Source organism: Phycodurus eques, chromosome 10 (genome assembly GCF_024500275.1).
Source record: "Phycodurus eques isolate BA_2022a chromosome 10, UOR_Pequ_1.1, whole genome shotgun sequence".
In the NCBI taxonomy this organism is placed as follows: Eukaryota; Metazoa; Chordata; class Actinopteri; order Syngnathiformes; family Syngnathidae; genus Phycodurus; species Phycodurus eques.
The window spans coordinates 8,777,943-8,797,917 of NC_084534.1; the positions used below are offsets into that span (position 1 = coordinate 8,777,943).

Consider the following 19,975-nt stretch of genomic DNA (forward strand, 5'->3'; position numbering starts at 1 on the left):
AGACAGGAAGTAATTGAATGGACTGCATTATGAGATATGAAAAGATTGGGGCATTTTTTCTGACATAACACAACAATACCATCACAATAACATTTATCATTTCAAATAAGCACTTGCTTAGCTTTACAGTGCATCCTTCGATCATATATTATGTTTATCTCGCTCACAGTCATGGGAAGCTAGAAGGCATCATGCATTCGTCAAGTTGGGAAGGATTTATGGTTATTACATTTTAGTATAAACAGTGGTTGGCTTATTTTTACATATTTATGCCACAATGTTGACATATTACAATTACATTTTACATTACTAGAATGCCTATACATAGGAAAGAGTCTGGCGGCTCAGTAGTTAATTAAATATCTACTATAAAAATTTATTTTACCAGGCAGATGCCAAGTTGAACTTAGCAGTACGTACCGACGAAAGAACAACATTGCTTAATATGTGTTCTTATAGTCAAAACACATTCCTGTTCCCAATCCTTTGTGTCTGTCAGGCATCTTCAAAGGGTGAGTAGTTTCACCTTATATCATTTTATTATATAGTATTTAATTTCTGCTTGTAGCATATATGGGTTAAATAAAAACGTAATTAATTTAGGAGAAAAGAATAAGCCGGAAGCAATGCCTGCGTTCCGGTTTAGTGTAATTTTAAGTTTCAGCGTTATAAATCAAGCTATTTTGTCTTGTAAAGGGGCACCATGTCACTTTTTATATGTATGAAATTTAGGAGAAAGGGACGACAAACCTTTTATCAGTCTCGTAATCTGAAGGTTGCTAAACGAATTAGATAAGAGTTCTCGATAACCACACACAAATGATACAGGTAGTGAATTTTTATAGAAAATTTAATGAGATCTAACATGGGAACCTACAAGGGAACAATGCAGGAAAGAAAACACAAAGGCCAGACAAATATTGTCAAAGGAGACTAATTTGTGATATGAGGGTAGAAAGAGTGTGTATTGACAATGCAGAGAGCTGGGTTTCTTGTTCTCGTTAAATTAAACCCAAATATGCACTAATCTGTACTTTTAGTCGACCGCAAATTGGATTTACGTGCGTGGAACACAATTTAGGCAGGCTGGTCGATCTCCCGAATTTTTGCCTGGTCCGGTCCGCACGGGGAACAGGTGGATTTGGTGGGAAAGGAGGAATGAAGAAAAAAGAAGAGGAGTAAAAACAAAACGTTCCCAGGCAGGACGGCCGGAGCCCGTATGGCGCTGTTTGCAAGATGTTCGGAGCGGACGGGTGGTGCCCGCTTCATTCCCCACGGAATTTGCCCAGGCACCCAAAAGGGTAGCTCGGAGCGCTGGCAGGATGTCCTCCGGCGGGGAAGAGTCCGATGTGTCCTTGTCACCTCGTGGTGCGAGGTGTGGCGTCCTGGCTGAGCCAGTCTTCGGCAAGTTGCTCGAACGAGAGCCCGCACTCAACAAAGGGGCTCCGGCCTTTATGGCCAGCCACCAATGGGGTGGTTTCCCCCCCCCCCCCCCCTCCCTCTCCAAGCCTCCCTCCGGGGCCAACAGGGAAGATGGACCGCCTCTTTGTTACTTTTTCATTTTAGGATTATTTTGTGGTTTAAAACCAGTGGGATAAAATATTAATTATTGGATTTAAGATAACGAGACCATTTTCCAGCCTTGCATTGTCACGCGCACATCCTCTTTAATCCCTGTAACAAATGTTTCAATTGTATGTGGTTGTTGAGAACACTGTAATATTTGCAATGTGGCATTTGTGTGGTGTGGGGTGAAACATCTCCGTTGACAAACAGATTTGACATCAGACATTCAAATTTGCAGAACTACAATCACTAGTGGCGCTATTGCGATGGTAACACTGATGGTCTTCATGCAAAATTCTTAAAATATGATATAACATTCAAATCCAGTGAAGATTGTGATTAGTTAATCCGGGGTTGCAGTAGCTTTCCACTACCTCCGGGGGTCGCGAGCACTCCATCCATTGTCCTAGACGGAAGGAACAAATGTCACTGAAAACAGCGGGATGGTGAGACTCTTCAGGCTGGCTGGGGGTGGAAGTTAATTAATTAAGCGTCCGGGTGAGAAACCACATGTCCGTGTCTCAGCTTTGATGAGCTACTTGGGACTGGCTGGTAATTCATTTAGCGTCTTTGTGCGAAGTTAAAACTCTTGTGGTTCTTCTTTGATAAACAGACAAGGCATTCATTCCTCAGATGTCTTGTGTACACAGACTGACTCGGCAGGGCAGCCGAGGCTGGGGGTGCTGGGTTTCATCTTTGCTGGCTTGTCCGTTACACCTTTAAACGTGTATGATGTTAAAATAAAAAATAAAAAAGTTTACTATGTTGTTACTTAAAACGTTCCCTTTTACATTACATCACAGTATTATGATGGTGAGGCGACAGTTTGCCCATGGAACTAACTATTTCTATTGGGAGAAAAGGCTGACAGATTTAGCTTAATACTTGTGTTCACCAAAAACATATTTAGTGGCAAATGAGGAATGTGGGAAATTAAGAAGACAAACATGGTAATGAGCAATTGTTTTTCAGGATAGTTATCAAAGAAAGGAGTCAAACTGAAAATAAAGCAAGTGTGGTTTCAAGCTGTTCGAGAGTCTGGGTACAGAATTGCAGTGATGAAGATAGGAAGCCCACAGCAAAAAGAAAAGAAAAGCCACATGAAGTTTACATGTCCCTATAAAAGTCACAGCTACGTGTATTACAAAGACGTTTAAACATTTTAACAGGCTGTTATGATGCATGAGCTCAGCCGCAGTTAACGGTTCTAAAAACCAATGGCTGTGTAATGCTTGTTAATGTCTCCATTATGGTGCTGATGATGGTGCTTTGAGTGTTATTTAGAGCTAATGGCCTGTGAGCGCTATTATTTCCTTGCAACTTGTCGTTAACGTGTCATGGGTAGGCGCGGCCAACCTGACACGCCAATGGCTGGCCATCAAGGCCAAAAACAAACGAGCTTCAGAGCTCAGCCTGTGATGTCATGATTAGATCAGACACAGGCCTCATCAGATCGATGTTAAAGAGATTAGAGAAGCAGTGGGCAGCAGTTAATTCTGATATCTTCACCTCAGGGAATTAGCAGGGGATGTGTAGAATGAGGAGTCAGATGATTACTGGTTTCACTATCAAATGGCAGCACTTGTTTTCGCACTTATTTTTTTTCATTATAACTACTGATAAGACTCTTGTCTTGTGCCTGCCTGAATCAAAATAGATTTTTCTCCTTTCATCTCCTATCTTTATTCTAAGCTGAGATAAGTAACCTCATGTTTTTATTTACTCAGTAAGGAATCCTTTTATTTTTGTTTTAATCAAACCTTCTGCGTATGAGGTAATATTCTTCCAATATCTTTCTATATAATTTTGGTAGCATTGTCTCAACACATGACATATCCCTATGACGCATCATAACGTCCATGTATTTTTTATACGCTTATCCTGTTTAGGGTCACGGGTGAGCTGGAGCTTGCGTGAACTGACATTGCGTGAAAGGCGGACTATGCCCTGGATCGGTCGACAGTCAATCTCAGAGCACATAGAGACAGATGAGCAGTCACATTCACAACTTCACTGAGTGGGAACTTAACCCATGCAGCCTGCTCCGAAGTCAGAAAACTATACCACCACACCATAAATTACATTACTCATTCAACAAGTAAATGTAATCACTTAAACTAATGTAGATGTAAAAGTGAAATAAGCTGTTATGAATGTGGCATTTTAACTCATTGTTGCATTATAATTGCGCAAAATCTGTGAAATTTTAAATGGCGATAACCTGAAGTGTTCTCATGAAGCACCCTCCAGGTCAAAATGTAGAGCATTAAATATACTGTGTCACATTTATTAAACATAGAGGATCCTTTATGAGATGGGTCTCTGCCTTTACCTTTTCATTTTTACTGTTGTTTTCCATGGGAAAGTTAAGCCTCATTATGGCTGGAGAAATTTTTGTTGTTTACATTTGCTGTATCCACCGGCAAATAAATACCATCCAAAATATTTGGTATATCAGTATCAAGGAATGCAATAAAAAGTACAAAGAATTAAATCAATACAATAACAAAGTGCCTTAAGTAACATTAAGAACTGTATGCCTCCCATTCAACCAGTAAAAACGCTAATGAATGAACTATTTGTGAGGTTGAGTCTTAGGAACACACATTTTTGAGCTCGTTCTGAGGCCAAGGTTTACCCGACTGCGGTGTATCAGTCTGAACACTACGGGCACCATGTAAAAAGAGTACACAGATAAGTGATGTAGATCATATACAAAAAAGAAATAATCAACGAAGAAGAAAGTAGTGTCTTGTGGCTACTGGCTGTACAGGTATATTTATGGATGACATGTTAGCTGTGTGCTAAGCTGTAAATAAAGTGAATAAAAAAGAAATACAAGACTGATTGTTAAGAATACTACACCGACTGAACCCGACGGTAAGGAAAGAGGTGGCCCAGCCAGCGACGGCCCTATCAAACTGTGACAACTCCTAACAGTGAATCGCTTGGCTCGGGCGTCGATGAAGAACAAAGCTAGCTCCGAGAACTAATTGCAGGACACGTTGATCATCCCCACTTTGAACACACCCTGACTCCATTGTCCATGGCTCAAGCAGCTGGTCGCTTCGCCGGCGTGGCTGCCAGTCGACCAGCGCTTCTGTGTATGCAATCCGCGGCGATCGGGCGGTGATTGCCCCGTCTCCACTTGGCGCAAGCACATTACTTAGAAGAAAATAAACTACAGGATTCCCTCAGTAGCAAAGAGGGAAATCTAAAATAACGATATAAACAATAGAGGGATTTATAGTATGGTACAGGGTTTTATGTCTTACTACATTATAGAGAGCACAGACATCATCGATCATTTATGACGTAACCGAAATCGATAAGCGAATCCTAGGAGTCAAACTACTGGGAACTGTTTTTTTGGATTACCATCCCGAGGCAGTGTTAGCTTAAGATGTTTACTGTACAGTATGATGTATCAATCATACGAGCCCCTTTTAGTGTTGTTCTCCATGGGGAAAGGGCAACCGCGGTATATGCCCATGTTTGAAGAGAGGATTTCTTTTTTTGTGCTGTCATCCTCGTATGTTGACATTGACCACCTCCAAAGATATCCTGAGCTATTGGTCGCTTCCTCAAATTCGACGCTGATTCAAACACTGTAACACTGGTTACATACACAGTCATGCTCAAAAACCAGGGGTGCCAATGTTTTTAACCTTAACTGTATAAAAAGACGGACTTTTTTTCCCTGGCTGTTTGAAACCAGACTGAATTCTTCCTGTTTTAGGTGAATTAGGATTACCCAAATTATTTATGTTTGCTAAATGCCAGAATAATGAGACGATTTTTTTAAAGACAAATATAGCCTATATATAATAGATAATACAGTGATGGCTTCTTTTTTGGCATCACTGTAGACCGAAATCTGAAACTCCAGCCCTTTTTCTCCAACTGCCTCATGTTTAGCTACAATATACTGTATGTGCCAATTAAAAAAAAGCTCACACCTTATCACCTCATTGTGATATTTTTTGCTGTGAAGGTGGCTCTAAAACGGCGCGGAATGAGCTGCGCTAATCAACCATGCACTGCTTTGTTAAGGGTGCAGGTGTTGAGGAAGCTCAAGGGTGCGAGTATAGTTTTCTCCTCAAATATCTCCAAGGTTCTCTCAATGAGGCCCGGAGACGTTTTAGGCCATGAGGCTGCCTCAAGCGTCATGCCTCCCTCTACTGATGCCAACATGTCAATCAGAGAATGATTTATTTTCATATTTATTTATTTATTTTGTGTGTGAATGGTTGCGTGTGTGTAATTTCCAAACAGTTCATTTATTGCAGCAGTTCTGCTGGCATTTTGATTGTAATGTTTGTGACATCATGTGGACAAAGTGAGGAGTGCATCCACATTCGAAAGAGGGCCGAGCCAGGCAGTGCAAAGTTTTAACCGAAGTCCAGCGGCACCGAAATAGTTGTATGTTGATTTGCGCAATTTGCATTGATTTATGAATTATTTTTCTTTCAAACCTTTTATTTAACGACCTAGTGTTCAAATAGGATTAAACCAGGTATCCATACATTCTGAAAATACATTGTAGGGCATGGAACCAAATTTGGTAACCCTTGGTACATTATTTCTCCCAGCCAATAAGAAAATACTCATACTTTTATTGAATGAACGTAATGTAACACAGATACCTGTATTGTATAAATACAATGAAAATACAATAATATATATATGTTTTTTTAAGTGACCAAATGAAAAGTTGTCTTGATGCTCTCCACTGTGCAGTTAAAATGTTTCTCTTTTTTTTCATCTTCCAATTTGTGCCCTATAAAGGGTTAAGCACCGAGTCGTGACAGGTAGACAGCAATCCCAGTTTACTTTTTTGGTGAAAGCTGGGTAGTAAGTTTAGTTTAGATCTATATGGTATACTACATAAAATAGTAGCAGTAACATTAAAATATATTGCTGTTAATGTAACATCACGGGAAAATTTCATATTTATTATGGAGCATCTTGTCAAAACACATTTTAACCCTTTAAAATACTGCTTGGCAAAGCTGTAGTGAACTAAACGTTTGAGGTATACTGTAATAATAGTTGTAATAATGGTAATTTTGCAGAGAACAATGGATTTCATTACAGTGTCACCACTTGCGGATGAGGTCCGGAAACTAACCCTCACAATAAATGAGGGATTACTGAATACGTATTTGGACTAAATAACAATGTATTCTCATCTGGCCTTTAATTCATTCAGTAACTATGAGGGAGTGGCCACTGAGTCTGTCACTGGTTTGATTCAATGTTCATTGCTTCATTAAATTGGCTGCCCTGTGACTCAACGAAGGGAAAGCATCGACAATCACAAAAGACAAGTGAAGCGAAGATCCGTGTTGTCATTTCTGTCTTCAGCCTGGTATGCAAGAATAAAGTACAGCTGAACAGTCGTGGGCCCATCAGTACAAGTTGAAATCAGTATTCAACAACACATTGCACAAGTGCCTTTGCGTTCACCTACACATAAAGTCAACATCTGTTTGAGAAGGAAAATTATACAAAGCAGTTTGTGTTCAACCTTGGCTAAGGTCTGTACCATTCTTGTTGAAGCTGTTATGTGTGCAACGTGAATCAGTTAACATAGGAGGATACATGTTGTTCTCCTTCTCATCTGTCTCTCTGTATCAACATCCATCCCTCCATTTGTCACGGTTGAGCTGGAGCCTATCCCAGTTGAGACCGGGCAAGATGACCAGGAGAAAAAATATGCAAACGTGAGGAGAACATGCAAACTCCATTGTTGCATACAGGAGAGCCTCAGCCGAGATTCAAACTTATGAGGCAGACATGAACCAGTCATCTTACTCTGCTGCCTCAGTACAAATAAGCTTGCTTTATTTCGGCATGAAGCGCTTGATGTGAATATTTAACAGGGAATAATTACTCATCTGAGCATGTGTAAGTGATTTAAGGTTAGACAGTTTGCGCTTGCTTCAAACAACAACATGATAAATGGAACATGTCATGGGAGTTTCATTTGTTTTATGAGTTGAATGGGATTTCAGTGACCTGTAACCCTTATTATCACAAAGATAGAGAATACAATAGAATGGTTTCGTTTATTCATAAAGTAACAAATTAAATGAATGGTTATTCCCTAGTTGGATGAGGACTTGTGTAAGGCATAACAGTCATGTGCACTAGGGTGCGGATGTCCTGAGTGTTTGTCCATTAATACTTTACAAAGGGCTTCACTCAATGGGCCAACGCAAGCTTGTGCGTGCGTGTGTGTGTGTGTGTGTGTGTGTGTGTGTGTGTGTGTGTGTGTGTGTGTGTCGTTCGAACTGTCGATGCTTGTGTGGGAAAAATTGATCAGTTGTGGGCCCTTGCCACCGGGTCATTACTATTTAAAAGAAATATGATGCAATGCACTTTAACACACACAAAAACACACGAACATATACACATCCAGACACAGATATACAGGACATAAAACAAGCAGTCTATCTAAAACCCTCAGGCATCGTAACTGGACAGCACAGGGATCCTGGGGTAATTGAAGATAGGTCCACTGTTGTTTCTATTATGATTTAGTAACATAGAGGGACCATGTGTGCACTGTAAGAATACACAAGGGTGGAGTGAAACCCAGCAAGAAATAGATTACACAGCTACACTTAAGCACTCACACGAGGGGAAACGAGCAGAGTGACCAAAACATGACCTCGAGTAGATCAGACACTTTGGTAAACAACTGCAAGCAGACGTGCCACAACAGTTATTTACTGTAGATGTCTTAAATCACTGAAACCACTGAACATGTGTTGAATAGTAACTGCATGCTACTAAAATAAATAAATTCCATTTTTACTTTGCACATTGTATTTAACTCAGATGATTAATGCACATAGTGTTTCATTGTTATTGTTTTTTATTATGCTTTACTTCTTTCAGTACATCCTTTACTTTTTGTCGTTAAATGGAATTTCTGTGTGGGGCGGAACAGCGGACATGTAGCTAGCACATCCGCATCACAGTTCAGAAGTCGCGGGTTCAAAATCCGAGCTGTGGCCTTCCTGTGTGGAGTTTGCATGTTCTCCCTGTGCCTGTATGGGTTTTCTGCGGCTACTCCGGTTTCCTCCCACATTCCAAAAACAGGCATGTTAGGTTCATTGAAGACTCTAAATTGTCCGTAAGTGTAAATGCTTGGTTGTCTATATTTGTATTGGCTGGCCATCATTTCAGGGTGCACTTCTCCTCTCGCTCAAAGTCAGCTGGGATTGGCTTCAGCACACCAATGATCCGAGTGAGGATAAGCGATACAGAGAATGGATGGATGAAATGACTGTGTTGTTTTTTGTACTAACATGCCAAGGTAAATTCTTTGTTTGTGTAACAAACATTCTTGCCATAAACATAATTTTGATTCAGTCATGTTAGAGTTGGAGCAAGACAGACACCACAAAATGAAGTAATGGCATGATAACCTGGAGGCTAGACTCAGGACAGAAGAGAGTATTTGCGGGCAACAGTATGGTTTCATGCCTACAAAGAGTAACACAGACACATTATTTCCCTTTTGGGTGTCGATGGAAAAGTACAGAGAACCTGGCAGGTGTTACAATGGACTAGTGGTAGGGTTAGGGTTTGCATGTTGATCACGTCAGCTCGTGTGGGCTTTCTTGCAGTACTCCAGCCTCTTCCTACATTCCGAAAACATGCATCCATCCAACCATCTTCTTCTGCGAGCCAGGAGACATAGTCCCTTTGGCACGTTCTGGGTCTTTCCCCCGGGTCTTTCCCCCGTGCCCGAAACACTTCGCCAGGGAGGGGTCCAGGAGGAATCCTAAGCAGATGCCTGAGCCACATCATCTGGCTCCTCTCAATGCGGAGAAGCAGCGGCTCTACTCTGAGCCCCTCCCGGATGACCGAGCTTCTGGTCACTCCGAGAGCGAACCTCAAAAATTGTCATCATTCCCGCCACGTCCAGCTCTGCTTCCTTGTGACACTTCAGTGCCACTGTCTCTAATCCGCACATCATGGCTGGCCTCACCACTGTTTTATAAACTTTGCCCTTCATCCTAGCAGACTCCTCTGTCAGATAACACACCTGACACCTTCCTCCACCGATTCCAACCTGCTTGGACCTGTTTCTTCACTTCCTTAACACACTCAGGATTGCCCTGGACTGTTGACCCCAAGTTTTTAAAGTCCTCCACCCTCGCTATCTCTTCTCCCTGTAGAATCACTCTTTCCCCTTCACCTCTCTCATTCATGCACATATACTCTGTCTTAATTTGGTTCATCTTCATTTCTCTCCTTTCTAGTCCATGCCTCCATCGTTCTAACTGTTCCTCTACCGGCTCCCTGCTTTCACTGCAGATCACAATGTCATCTGCGAACATCATGGTCCGCATTCATTCCAGTCTAACCTCATCTGTCAGCCTATCCACCACCACTGCAAACAGGAAGGGGCTCAGGGCTTATGCAGTCCTACCTACACCATAAACTCCTCTGTCACACCTACAGCACACCCCAGCACTGTTCTGCTGCCCTCATACATGTCCTGTATTATTCTAAAATACGTATCTGCCACTCCAGACCTCCGCATGTCGTACCACATTTCCTCTCTGGGTAGTCCATCATAGGCTTTTTCTCGCTCTACAAAGACACAATGTAGCTCCTTCTGACCTTCTCTGTACTTTTCCATCAACACCCAAAAGGGAAATAATGTATCTGTCTTTCCCAAAACTTCATTGTGTCAACTTTATTCCTCTAAAGTTCCCACAGCCCTGCAAATCACATTTGTTCTTAAAAATTCCTCAGGCATCCTCTCAACCGATAGAATTCTGTTGAACAAGCTGGTCAAAAACTCCACAGCCACCTCTCCTAGATGCTTCCATACCTCCGCAGGTATGTCATCAGGACCAACTGCCTTTCCATTTTTCATCCTCTTTAATGCCTTTCTAACTTCCCCCTTACTAATCAGTGCTACTTCCTGCTCCATCACACTTGCCTATTCTACTCTTCCTTCTCTTTAATTTTCCTCATTCATCAACTCCTCAAATTATTATTTCCATCTATCCAGCACACTACTGGTACCAGTCAACACATTTCTATCTCTATCTTTAATCAGCCTAACCTTCTGCACATCCTTCCCATCTCTATCCTATCTAGCCAACCTGTATAGATCCTTTTCTCCTTCTTTAGTGTCAAACCTGGCATACATGGCAACATATGCCTCTTGTTTAGCCTTTGCCACCTCTACTAATGCCTGACATCACATCCCCACATATTCTGTTCTCCTCTCCTCAGTTCTCTCAGTGTCCCACTTCTTCTTAGCTAACCTCTTTCCTTGTATGATTTCATGTACTTTAAGGTTGCTCCACTAAGTCTCTTACTCCAGTTTCCTACCAGAAGACACACCAAGTACTCTCCTGCCTGCCTCACTCATCAAATCCTCGAAGTATTCTTTCCATCTATCTAGCACACTACTGGCACCAGTCAACATATTTCCATCTATATCCTTAATCACCCTAACCTGCTGCACATCCTTCCCATCTCTATCCCTCTGTCTGGCCAACCTGTATAGATCATTTTCTCCTTCTTTAGTGTCCAAGCTGGCATACATGTCATCATATGCCTCGTTTGGCCTTTGCCACCTCTACATTTGCCCTATGTCGCATCTCAATGTATTCCTTTCGCCTCTCCTCGGTCCTCTCAGTGTCCCACTTCTTCTTAGCTAACCTTTTTCCTTGTATGATTTCCTGTACTGTGAGCTTCCACCACCAAGTCTCCTTCTCTCCTTTCCTGCCAGAAAATACACCAAGTACTCTCCTGCCTGCCTCTCTGATCACCTTGGCTGCAGTGGTCCAGTCTTCTGGAAGCTCCTCCTGTCCACCGAGAGCCTGTCTCACCTCTTCCCGAAAAGATGCACTCGTCCTGTCTCAGCTTCCACCACATGGTTCTCTGCTCTGCTTTTGTCTTCCACCAGAGTCATTTTACACACCACCATCCTATGCTGTCTAGCCACACTCTCCCCTACCAATACCTTACAGTCGGTAACCTCCTTCAGATGACATCGTCTGCACAAAATGTAATCCACCTGCGTGCTTCTACCTCCGCTCTTGTAGGTCACCCTATGTTCGTGCCTCTTCTGGAAAAAAGTGTTCACTACAGCCATTTGCATCCTTTTTTGCAAAGTCCACCACCATCTGTCCCTCCAAGTGCCTTTCCTGGATGCCGTACTTACCCATCACTTCTTCATCACCCATATTTCCTTCACCAACATGTCCATTACAATCTGCACCAATCATGACTCTCTCTGTCTGGGATGCTCAGAACTACTTTATCGAGCTTCTTCCAGAATTTTTCTTTCATCTCTAGGTCACATCCTACCTGTGGGGTATAGCCACTAATCACATCATACATAAGAACCTCAATTTCAAGTTTCAGCCTCATCAAATACTCTTTTGATAATGCCTTTCCGCCTGGTCTCCTGGACACACAATATATCAACCTTTCTCCTAATCATCATGTCAACCAACTCCCAAGCTTTTACTGTCATTGTCCCAACATTCAAAGTCCCCATATTCAGTTATAGACACTGCTTTACTCTTCTCTTTCTGTCTAAGAAGCTGCTTTCCACCACTACGTCGTCTTCGACCCACAGTAGCTGAATTTCCACTGGCGGCCTGTAAATTAACGGAGCCGGTAGCAGACGTTGTTAACCCGGGCCACGACCGATTCGGTATGGAATTCTTTGGATGAACGCTCATATTTGTTTGTTTCCTTTCAGAATGAATACCGGTATCTAATGATACTGTATATCACACTGCAAAATATATGATTTCAAATGAGATTTGCCAATGTGCTGTGTACACAAGAACACTTTTTTTTTTACATCAAATTCAGTTCATGTATCAAAAAATTGTCACACCATTGAAAGTCTAATCAAGCAACATTTTTGTAAAGGAAAATCTTAATCCACAATAATTCAACCATAGATAAGTCTAACTTTGAGCAAAATTCTGAAAATGGTTCTTTTCTTCACTGAGAAATGGATACACACATTTGTGTTGAGTATTGTATATAGTGGGGTTACATGTCATCTCTATATTTCACTGTCATGATAAGGAATAGGAGAAGAATATGAAAACCACTGCTAATGTACACAGGACAAGTGTGTCACCAAACTCCACTTTTAGTGAAGATAGCAGATCTAAAAAGCATGTGATCACAAACTCAAACTTCAACGAAGGTATTCCTTAGTGACATTGTGTACCTAACTAAACTTGGCAGGGTCAATTGGCACTGCACTGCCATGGCAGTAAAACAGAGCGTAACACAGTAGGGCTCACACATCTCTACACCAGTCAGAGACACCATCTTAAAGTCTGTGCTCCTCCGCTACTTGTTTAAAGAAGGTGGGCGGGGAAAACTATAAATTTAAAGAGGTTTTTTTTCATATGTTCTCTCGAGCTCACCGATTTTCACCTGTTGCGGGTGGCTTTGGAACATATCCCCTGCGATAAACTTGGGTTTACTGTACTTTCTTCCATCACACAAGCAGTGTTTTTCCTGCAGAATATTGCTAAATGTACCTACCTCTTGACATCTTGACTGACTTTCTGACTGTTATCGACTTCATGCTTTACCAATCTTACCCAGTTTTTTGTTTTTTTTTATGTGAGAGACCATACACAAAATATCACCATGTGTGCTCCTACTGCTGTTTTACGACACCACACACATAATAATGTGTCCACTATCAATGGCGACTCTCCTCCTCCAAGCCACAACTCTGGTGTAGTACCACAACTGACCTCTCACAGGCAGCATGGTGCCAAAGGCATCAAGACTGCCAGAAAATCCAAGTGGGAGTCTGTAAAATTTTGGCTCGGGATTGGAATCAATCTCTGTGGGAGTGGTATCGTTTTCAAAAACGGGGGATTAAACGGGATTTTTTTTTTTAAACACTTGGGATTAGGCGGAATTATTTTTTAAACACTCGGAATTGGGAAGGAGTGCAGGATCAACCTCTGTAGGAGTAGAAGTGAACAGGAGTCTACATCCACTCCCGTGTCAGCCTCTAATGTCAAACTTGTGCATTCAGCAAAACACGTGTAAGCACTTTCTCCCGGCACAGGTAAATGGCAGAATAGGACTGGGACAAAGGACCCGTAGGAACTTTAAACATCCACCCATCCATTTTCTGTACCGCTTATCCTCACTACTACAGCGTATTTTATTTAACACAACATGTCACCACAGAGCCACCAAAGATGACAATATCTGAAGTACAGGATTTGTTCGTGTTTATGTATAATATCATACTTGTATAAAATGATATACATGTATTTAACGTTTGTCCGAAGACACCACACATGAAGAGTACAACATTTGAGCAAGTTCACTTTCAAACAATCATGTCATTGACCCGTAGTTATGCTCGTTAGCGCAGCATAAACAGGAAATTTGCTAACCTCTTTTCCGGGTTTGGTTTGGTTTGGCTTTAGGGTTGGCTGCACTTACTTTATCACACAGCACTGTCACTAGTTGTATTATAAAGTCAACATGAGGGCTTTTTGATTACTAGGAAAAAATAAACTATAATAGAGTTACTTTGAAAAAAAAGTTTGATTCACAGTAATGATTCTCGCCAGGGTGCAGCCGGTAATAGCACCTGCTGCCATTTGCTCCTGTTTCTGCTGCATCAATAATGCAAGTCCATTTACACCACGGCCATTCCGCATTGGTTGGCAACAGAGTGAGGTTTGTCTCTCTCCATCGGCGAAGGAGATGTGAGAGAAGTGTCGGCGTGCTCGGGTGTGTGGCTGAGGGTGGATCGTTTGGAACTGCGGACTCCGAGGTCGAGCATGACTCACGAGATGAGTGCTGCTCAGCACTGGATTTGCAAGTGAGAGGTAGCGAGATTGAGAGGTTAGATTTGAAGACTCAGACAACGGTGTCGTGTGTGCATATATTGGAAAGGGAGCGATTAAGACCCATCCATCCTCATCTAAAAGACTTTATCACTGAAAGACCTTCAGTCATCCATCCCTCTTATTTTTGTACTTGCTTTTAATCGGTGTCTTCCTTCCTATTGGCAAACTTTGTTAAAAATCTACACCAAACAGCTCACATTGTCCCTTATTTATTTGAGCTTCCCTTACAAAACAAATCATTGTGACTACGGTTGCTTGGTTTCATCATTATCAATGCATTGCTCCTATTTAGGATGTCATCAAAGAGGTTAAACAACAAATCTAGTTCTTTATTGCGTGAAATGAAGTTCAAATGAACTCGCAGATGTGGTAAATTTGTGATTTAAATGGGAAAAGCACCTTCTACTGGCCTTACGGTGGTATGGCATTAACGACACTGAAGTGTGCTGCATATATATAGATTATTTTATTTTATTTTGTTGCTTTTTTTTTTTTGCTTTCCTTGGTGAGTGATTGTAATTATATCGAAAAATATCAAATTTTGTTAGTGAATATAGACCATTATTCATATTTGTATTATGATTATTTTAAAATCATGATTATTTCCTGACTTCGTTATGAAATTGCTATGATCATGACCAGCTGTCCAAGTGGACCATACATTTCTGTGTAACACAGAATTGTGTCTCAAATCAAATCAGGTATTTTCGCCTGAAGCTGAAATTTCTGGTCTTGAGGTTGACAGCTGCTGTACATGATATGTGAAATCTCCTTCCAAATTGCACAGGGGACCAAAGAAGGCCACAAACCCAATGATTACGAGTGGGGCCGAAATAAACTGATTTTGAAGATACACTTTATGTGAGATGGTTTATAGTTTGGCATATAGAGTAGCGTAGTAGAGTAGTATATTTGTTTTAGTGCAATGAGTAATATATCCTGATACTAAATCCACTTTTAATAGGGCAATATTTCACTGCGCATGGGGTCCATTTGTTTGTTGCTACAAAATAGCGTAATTGGTTTTCTGATCCCTAACCCCCTAACCCTAACCCTAACTCCTAACCCCCAACCCCATTAGGTTGGCCTATCTGGGTCAGCAGATTGTTATGTAAATGTTTTTCTTCTCCACGACAAAAGGCAATTAAATCATATACAGAATTGTTAAATTAATACCGCAGGACGGTGGATAGGTGCTTTGCATGTCTGTATGACTTTCTCACAGGTATGCGGTCGAATCTTGGCTCTGGCCTTCGTGTGTGGAGTCTGCATGTTAGCCACATGCATGGGCTTTCTGCGAGAACCCCGACTTACCCCCCAGTTCTAAAAATATCCTTATCAGTTTAATTGAAGACTTTAAGTTGATGAAGTCTGATTTTTTGTTGGTCAGAAATTGCCCGGTGCCCAGTTCAGGGTGTACCCTGCCTCTCACACAAAGTCAGCTGGGTCACCCGTGACCCTCTGGAGAAGAAGCACTTGAAAGTGGATGGACGTTTTCATCTGAATTATCTTATTTGACCAGGATTGCACATATTGTTACACATACTCCAATGGTGTTAACTGATTTTTTTTTTTTTTTTTTTTTTTTTTTTTTTTTACCTTCCACACATGAGGGTCTGACTCTGGTGGTGCCAGCAACTTGCCCGGGGAAACAGGAACACTTGACAGTTTGGGAACGCTCCTCAATCTTATTCTTATTACAGCAGCGATGGACAGCCACGACCTCACATGTTCCCTGCTTCACCTGGTAGGAGACTGGACACAGACACATCGATGGAGACAGATATTATTTACCTCAAACTCAAAGACATTCAGACAGTTGTTGGTGGTACTTATTTATTTATTCTTCCCTTGTTGATTCCAATAGTCATAAGCATTTCTAGTGATTTGAAACGTGAAAATAATAGGTGCATCACACAAGCTACACAGGAGAGTGCGAAAGCTGCAACTAAATTATTTACTTTTAAGTAAGCACTTTCAGTGTATCGCAGCCTTTGATTTAAAAGTTAACACGCTTATCGATACTTTACTTTCCTTCTGTGCCAAGGACTCTCATTAAATATATCTGTTGCTGTTGATGCCAGATGAAGGGGGAAAAAAAAAAAAACTATAAAAGTGGCAAGTCCGTTTGAGTGCACGTGCATGCATGTGTGTTGCGTAAAGTCACCTTTTAAGTATAATTGCATTTCAGCTGAAACCCCTCTTCTCTAGCTTCTAAGCTACCTTGATTTTCTACAAACCTCCTTGGAGAACTGCAAGTTAATTATAACATTCTCCTGACAGTAATGAGGCAGAAGGGTGCATTTAAATGCATGTACATTTAGCACAGAGCATCCTTGCCTGGTGAACAAACTGTATCAATGTGTGCTTCTAAATTGGAGCTATTTATTTCCAGTCAGACTGTAAATTAGCCTTTTTTTATGATTTATGTACACCTGCTCAAATATGCAATACAAGAGACGCATAAAAAATTCAGACTTCATAATAATGCTCACATTTTTATTGACACTAGCAAATAGCTATTGTGTTTGGCAACTGTCAGGTTGGAGTCCTGCTCGGGAATTTGCAGCTAGTGTAATGCTAGTCTGCATCCTGACGACTGTCAAGGTGCCCTTGAGCAAGGCACACCAAGCACTGTCACTGACATCTCTCCTTGCATGCCTGCATACTGTATGTGTGATTTGGTTCTCTGGGTGGGGTGCAACTAAATAAAATTGTGATTATAAATTGAATATAATCAGTAAACCGAATACAATTTGATGTGTCGCTGATCAGGTCTTGATTAGGGTTGTGGGTAACTCGTGCCTATCCTCGCTGACTCCATCGCAGAGGTAGGCCTACACCCTGGACTGGTACAGCACACAGGACACATATAGACCAACAATCATTGACACTTGCATCCACACCTATTGGCAATTTTGCATCTTAAATTAACCTAACCTGATTTTGGAATGCGGGAGGTAGCCGGAGCACCCGGAGACACGCCACAAGTAAACACCTCTCAGAGATCTTCCAACAAAAATTCAAACCCAGATCCCCTGACTGTCAGACACTTGTGCTAAAATGAAATGAAAATGACTTCCTCATTTCCACATACAGTGTCTTGAGTGTTGATTGGCTCAACTGGAGAGAGTTCCAAGTCTCTATTAGGGGTGAAGCGTTTATTAGGTGGGAGGTCTTTATTTGTTCTATGCATTTTTTTATAAAAGTCTTAAATAATATATATTTCTAATCTTTTTTCCTACAAATAAATACTGATTCTTGATTGAATGATACATAATTATATTACAAGATAAGTGCGTATACAAGTGAAATAAAAGGAGTGCTTTAAAAGACAATGCAGAGAAATGGTAAGAACATAGACAGGCTGGAGAGAGGCGAATCCAAAGGTGCATAGCTCCCCAGAACATAAAAATCAACGACTGCACCTCCGATGGCATCTTCACACAATGTAAAATCATCTTTAACACTTGTTTACTGCATCTGAGATCATTACAATAACCACCCTTTATTTTTCCTCTGGGGAAAAAGAAGAACGATTGAGCTATGAAATCAAACATGGCATTACAGTGGAGGCTGCTATTTGAGGTAATACAGCCCTAGCGATGAGGGGAATTTTCAACACTGAGCACATGTGCAGACAGAAGATATGATGATAATGTGTAGACCACGAATGATTGGTCAAAGCTAATCTTCCATAATGGTTTGCGAAGGGATTTCCAAGGACTTATCTTTAGTTTTGTTGTGCACCTCTTGGCCTCTCGAACATTTCCTGAGTAAATCCCGCAGGCGACACTGCAAAGTATAAGCCTCTTTGCAGCCCCATGAACACCAGGGTGAGACTGAGCCATGAGCTCAAGTGTCATTTATGTACGTGACTTTACACATACTCCAGAACTTTCACCGCTCAGCTCAATGGCCCTTGCAGGCAGACGCAAAAACACAGACAAACACACTCTGCAGAGGATCCTATTTCTGCAGGCCGTGGCCCCACTCATCTTTTCTGATTTAAAGTTTGTTTGTTCTCTTCTCCACAGAGAACCGTCATTGATCCTTTGCTCTCAGAGTGTCCCTGTGCTATCATACCTGCACTTCATTCACCCCGACCCCCCCCCCCCCACCCCACCCCCCCGCCCCCCACACACACACACATACATACACATTCTCCCCTGGCTGAGGCTGAGACAGCAGTTGGAGTTCATACATACATGCAAACAAATATGAATGACCTATTAATATTTTGAATAAAACAAAAACTTATGATAAACAAACTGGGGGAGATCCAGGTGGCGAGTAGGTCATTTAAATATATAACAGTCTAGAACGGACCCATATCAAGCTGCAGCAAAGCTTTTTAATACTACTTACAAACATTCACCTAACAAACATTTCTGACATATGAACACTTCCGTGTGAGTTAAAACCTTTTTTAAAATACTACCGCAAGACCAAATTTAAGAGTTGCGTGCCTTCAGTGTGATGTTAGCATTAAGCTATACGTTCGTTAGATGAAATTATATAATTTGGTTGAACATACAGTATATTGCTGTTTAAATACTCAATGTTTAATTCTAGTTTGTATGTGTCATCTTAACAGTAAACTTGAACTGAAAGTGACAAAAAGCATACAACTAGAACTTAATTATGCAGACTATGGCTCCTTTTTTAGAGAACTATGTGAGTAACACGATCGTTCCCCTTTTCTTGACAGCAGGAGAGTCAAACTAGGAGCTAAGGACCACTTTAAAAATGAGGTTAAATGTGTGTGTATATATATATATATATATATATATATATATATATATACATATATATATATATATATATATATATATATATATATATATATATATATATATATGGGGGTTCACTCTATATCATGTTTTATTTCACTGTAGGAAAGTTATGAATGGTCCCTGCCAGTTCTAATTGAGAGAAATTATATATTAGCCTGGACTACAGCAACATGTTATGAGTGCTGCTCCCTCTCAGCACTCAGCTATTTAAGATTGTATGTGTTCAGCCGTCCAGTCTCCTGCTATACACACACTTAATAACAGTGTATCTAATGTTTCAATACTGCCTATAAACCACTTTGTTCTGACCATTACAGAGTAATAGAGCATACCACACATAGATGAGGAGCTTTCTCAAGCATGGCTAAACGCGTCTAGTCGGGCAGTGCACAAAAAGGAACGTGGGAGGAGGGCAAGGGAGTGACAGCCACAACGAGAAAGCGAACAAGACAAGAAACCTTGAGCTCAGCTGACCAATTCAGACGCTGTACAGTACAGACACAGGTGAGCAAGAACATCATGCAGTTTTTCTGCTGTCAATATCTGACAGTCATGCCCACAAGACAGGATTCCCACCAAATATGGCATTTCAGAGAAAGTCAGTGTAGTGCAACTCCTGAAGTGAACGTGCACAAGAGATCGCGATACAGTGATAAATTGTGCTGATGGATTATTTACACCTTGCTGGAGCCACTCTCTTAAATCCTAACAGCT

At 41.2% G+C, this 19,975-nt stretch overlaps 1 protein-coding gene across 1 annotated transcript in view; it reads right to left on the minus strand.

The window, feature by feature from the left end:
- Positions 1-19,975, minus strand: part of tafa4b (TAFA chemokine like family member 4b) — a 53,006-nt gene that overhangs the window by 5,044 nt on the left and 27,987 nt on the right. Inside the window, exon 4 of the mRNA XM_061687341.1 lies at positions 16,065-16,220. Coding sequence (XP_061543325.1) covers positions 16,065-16,220 — 156 coding nt within the window. The remainder of the gene's footprint in view (positions 1-16,064; positions 16,221-19,975) is intronic.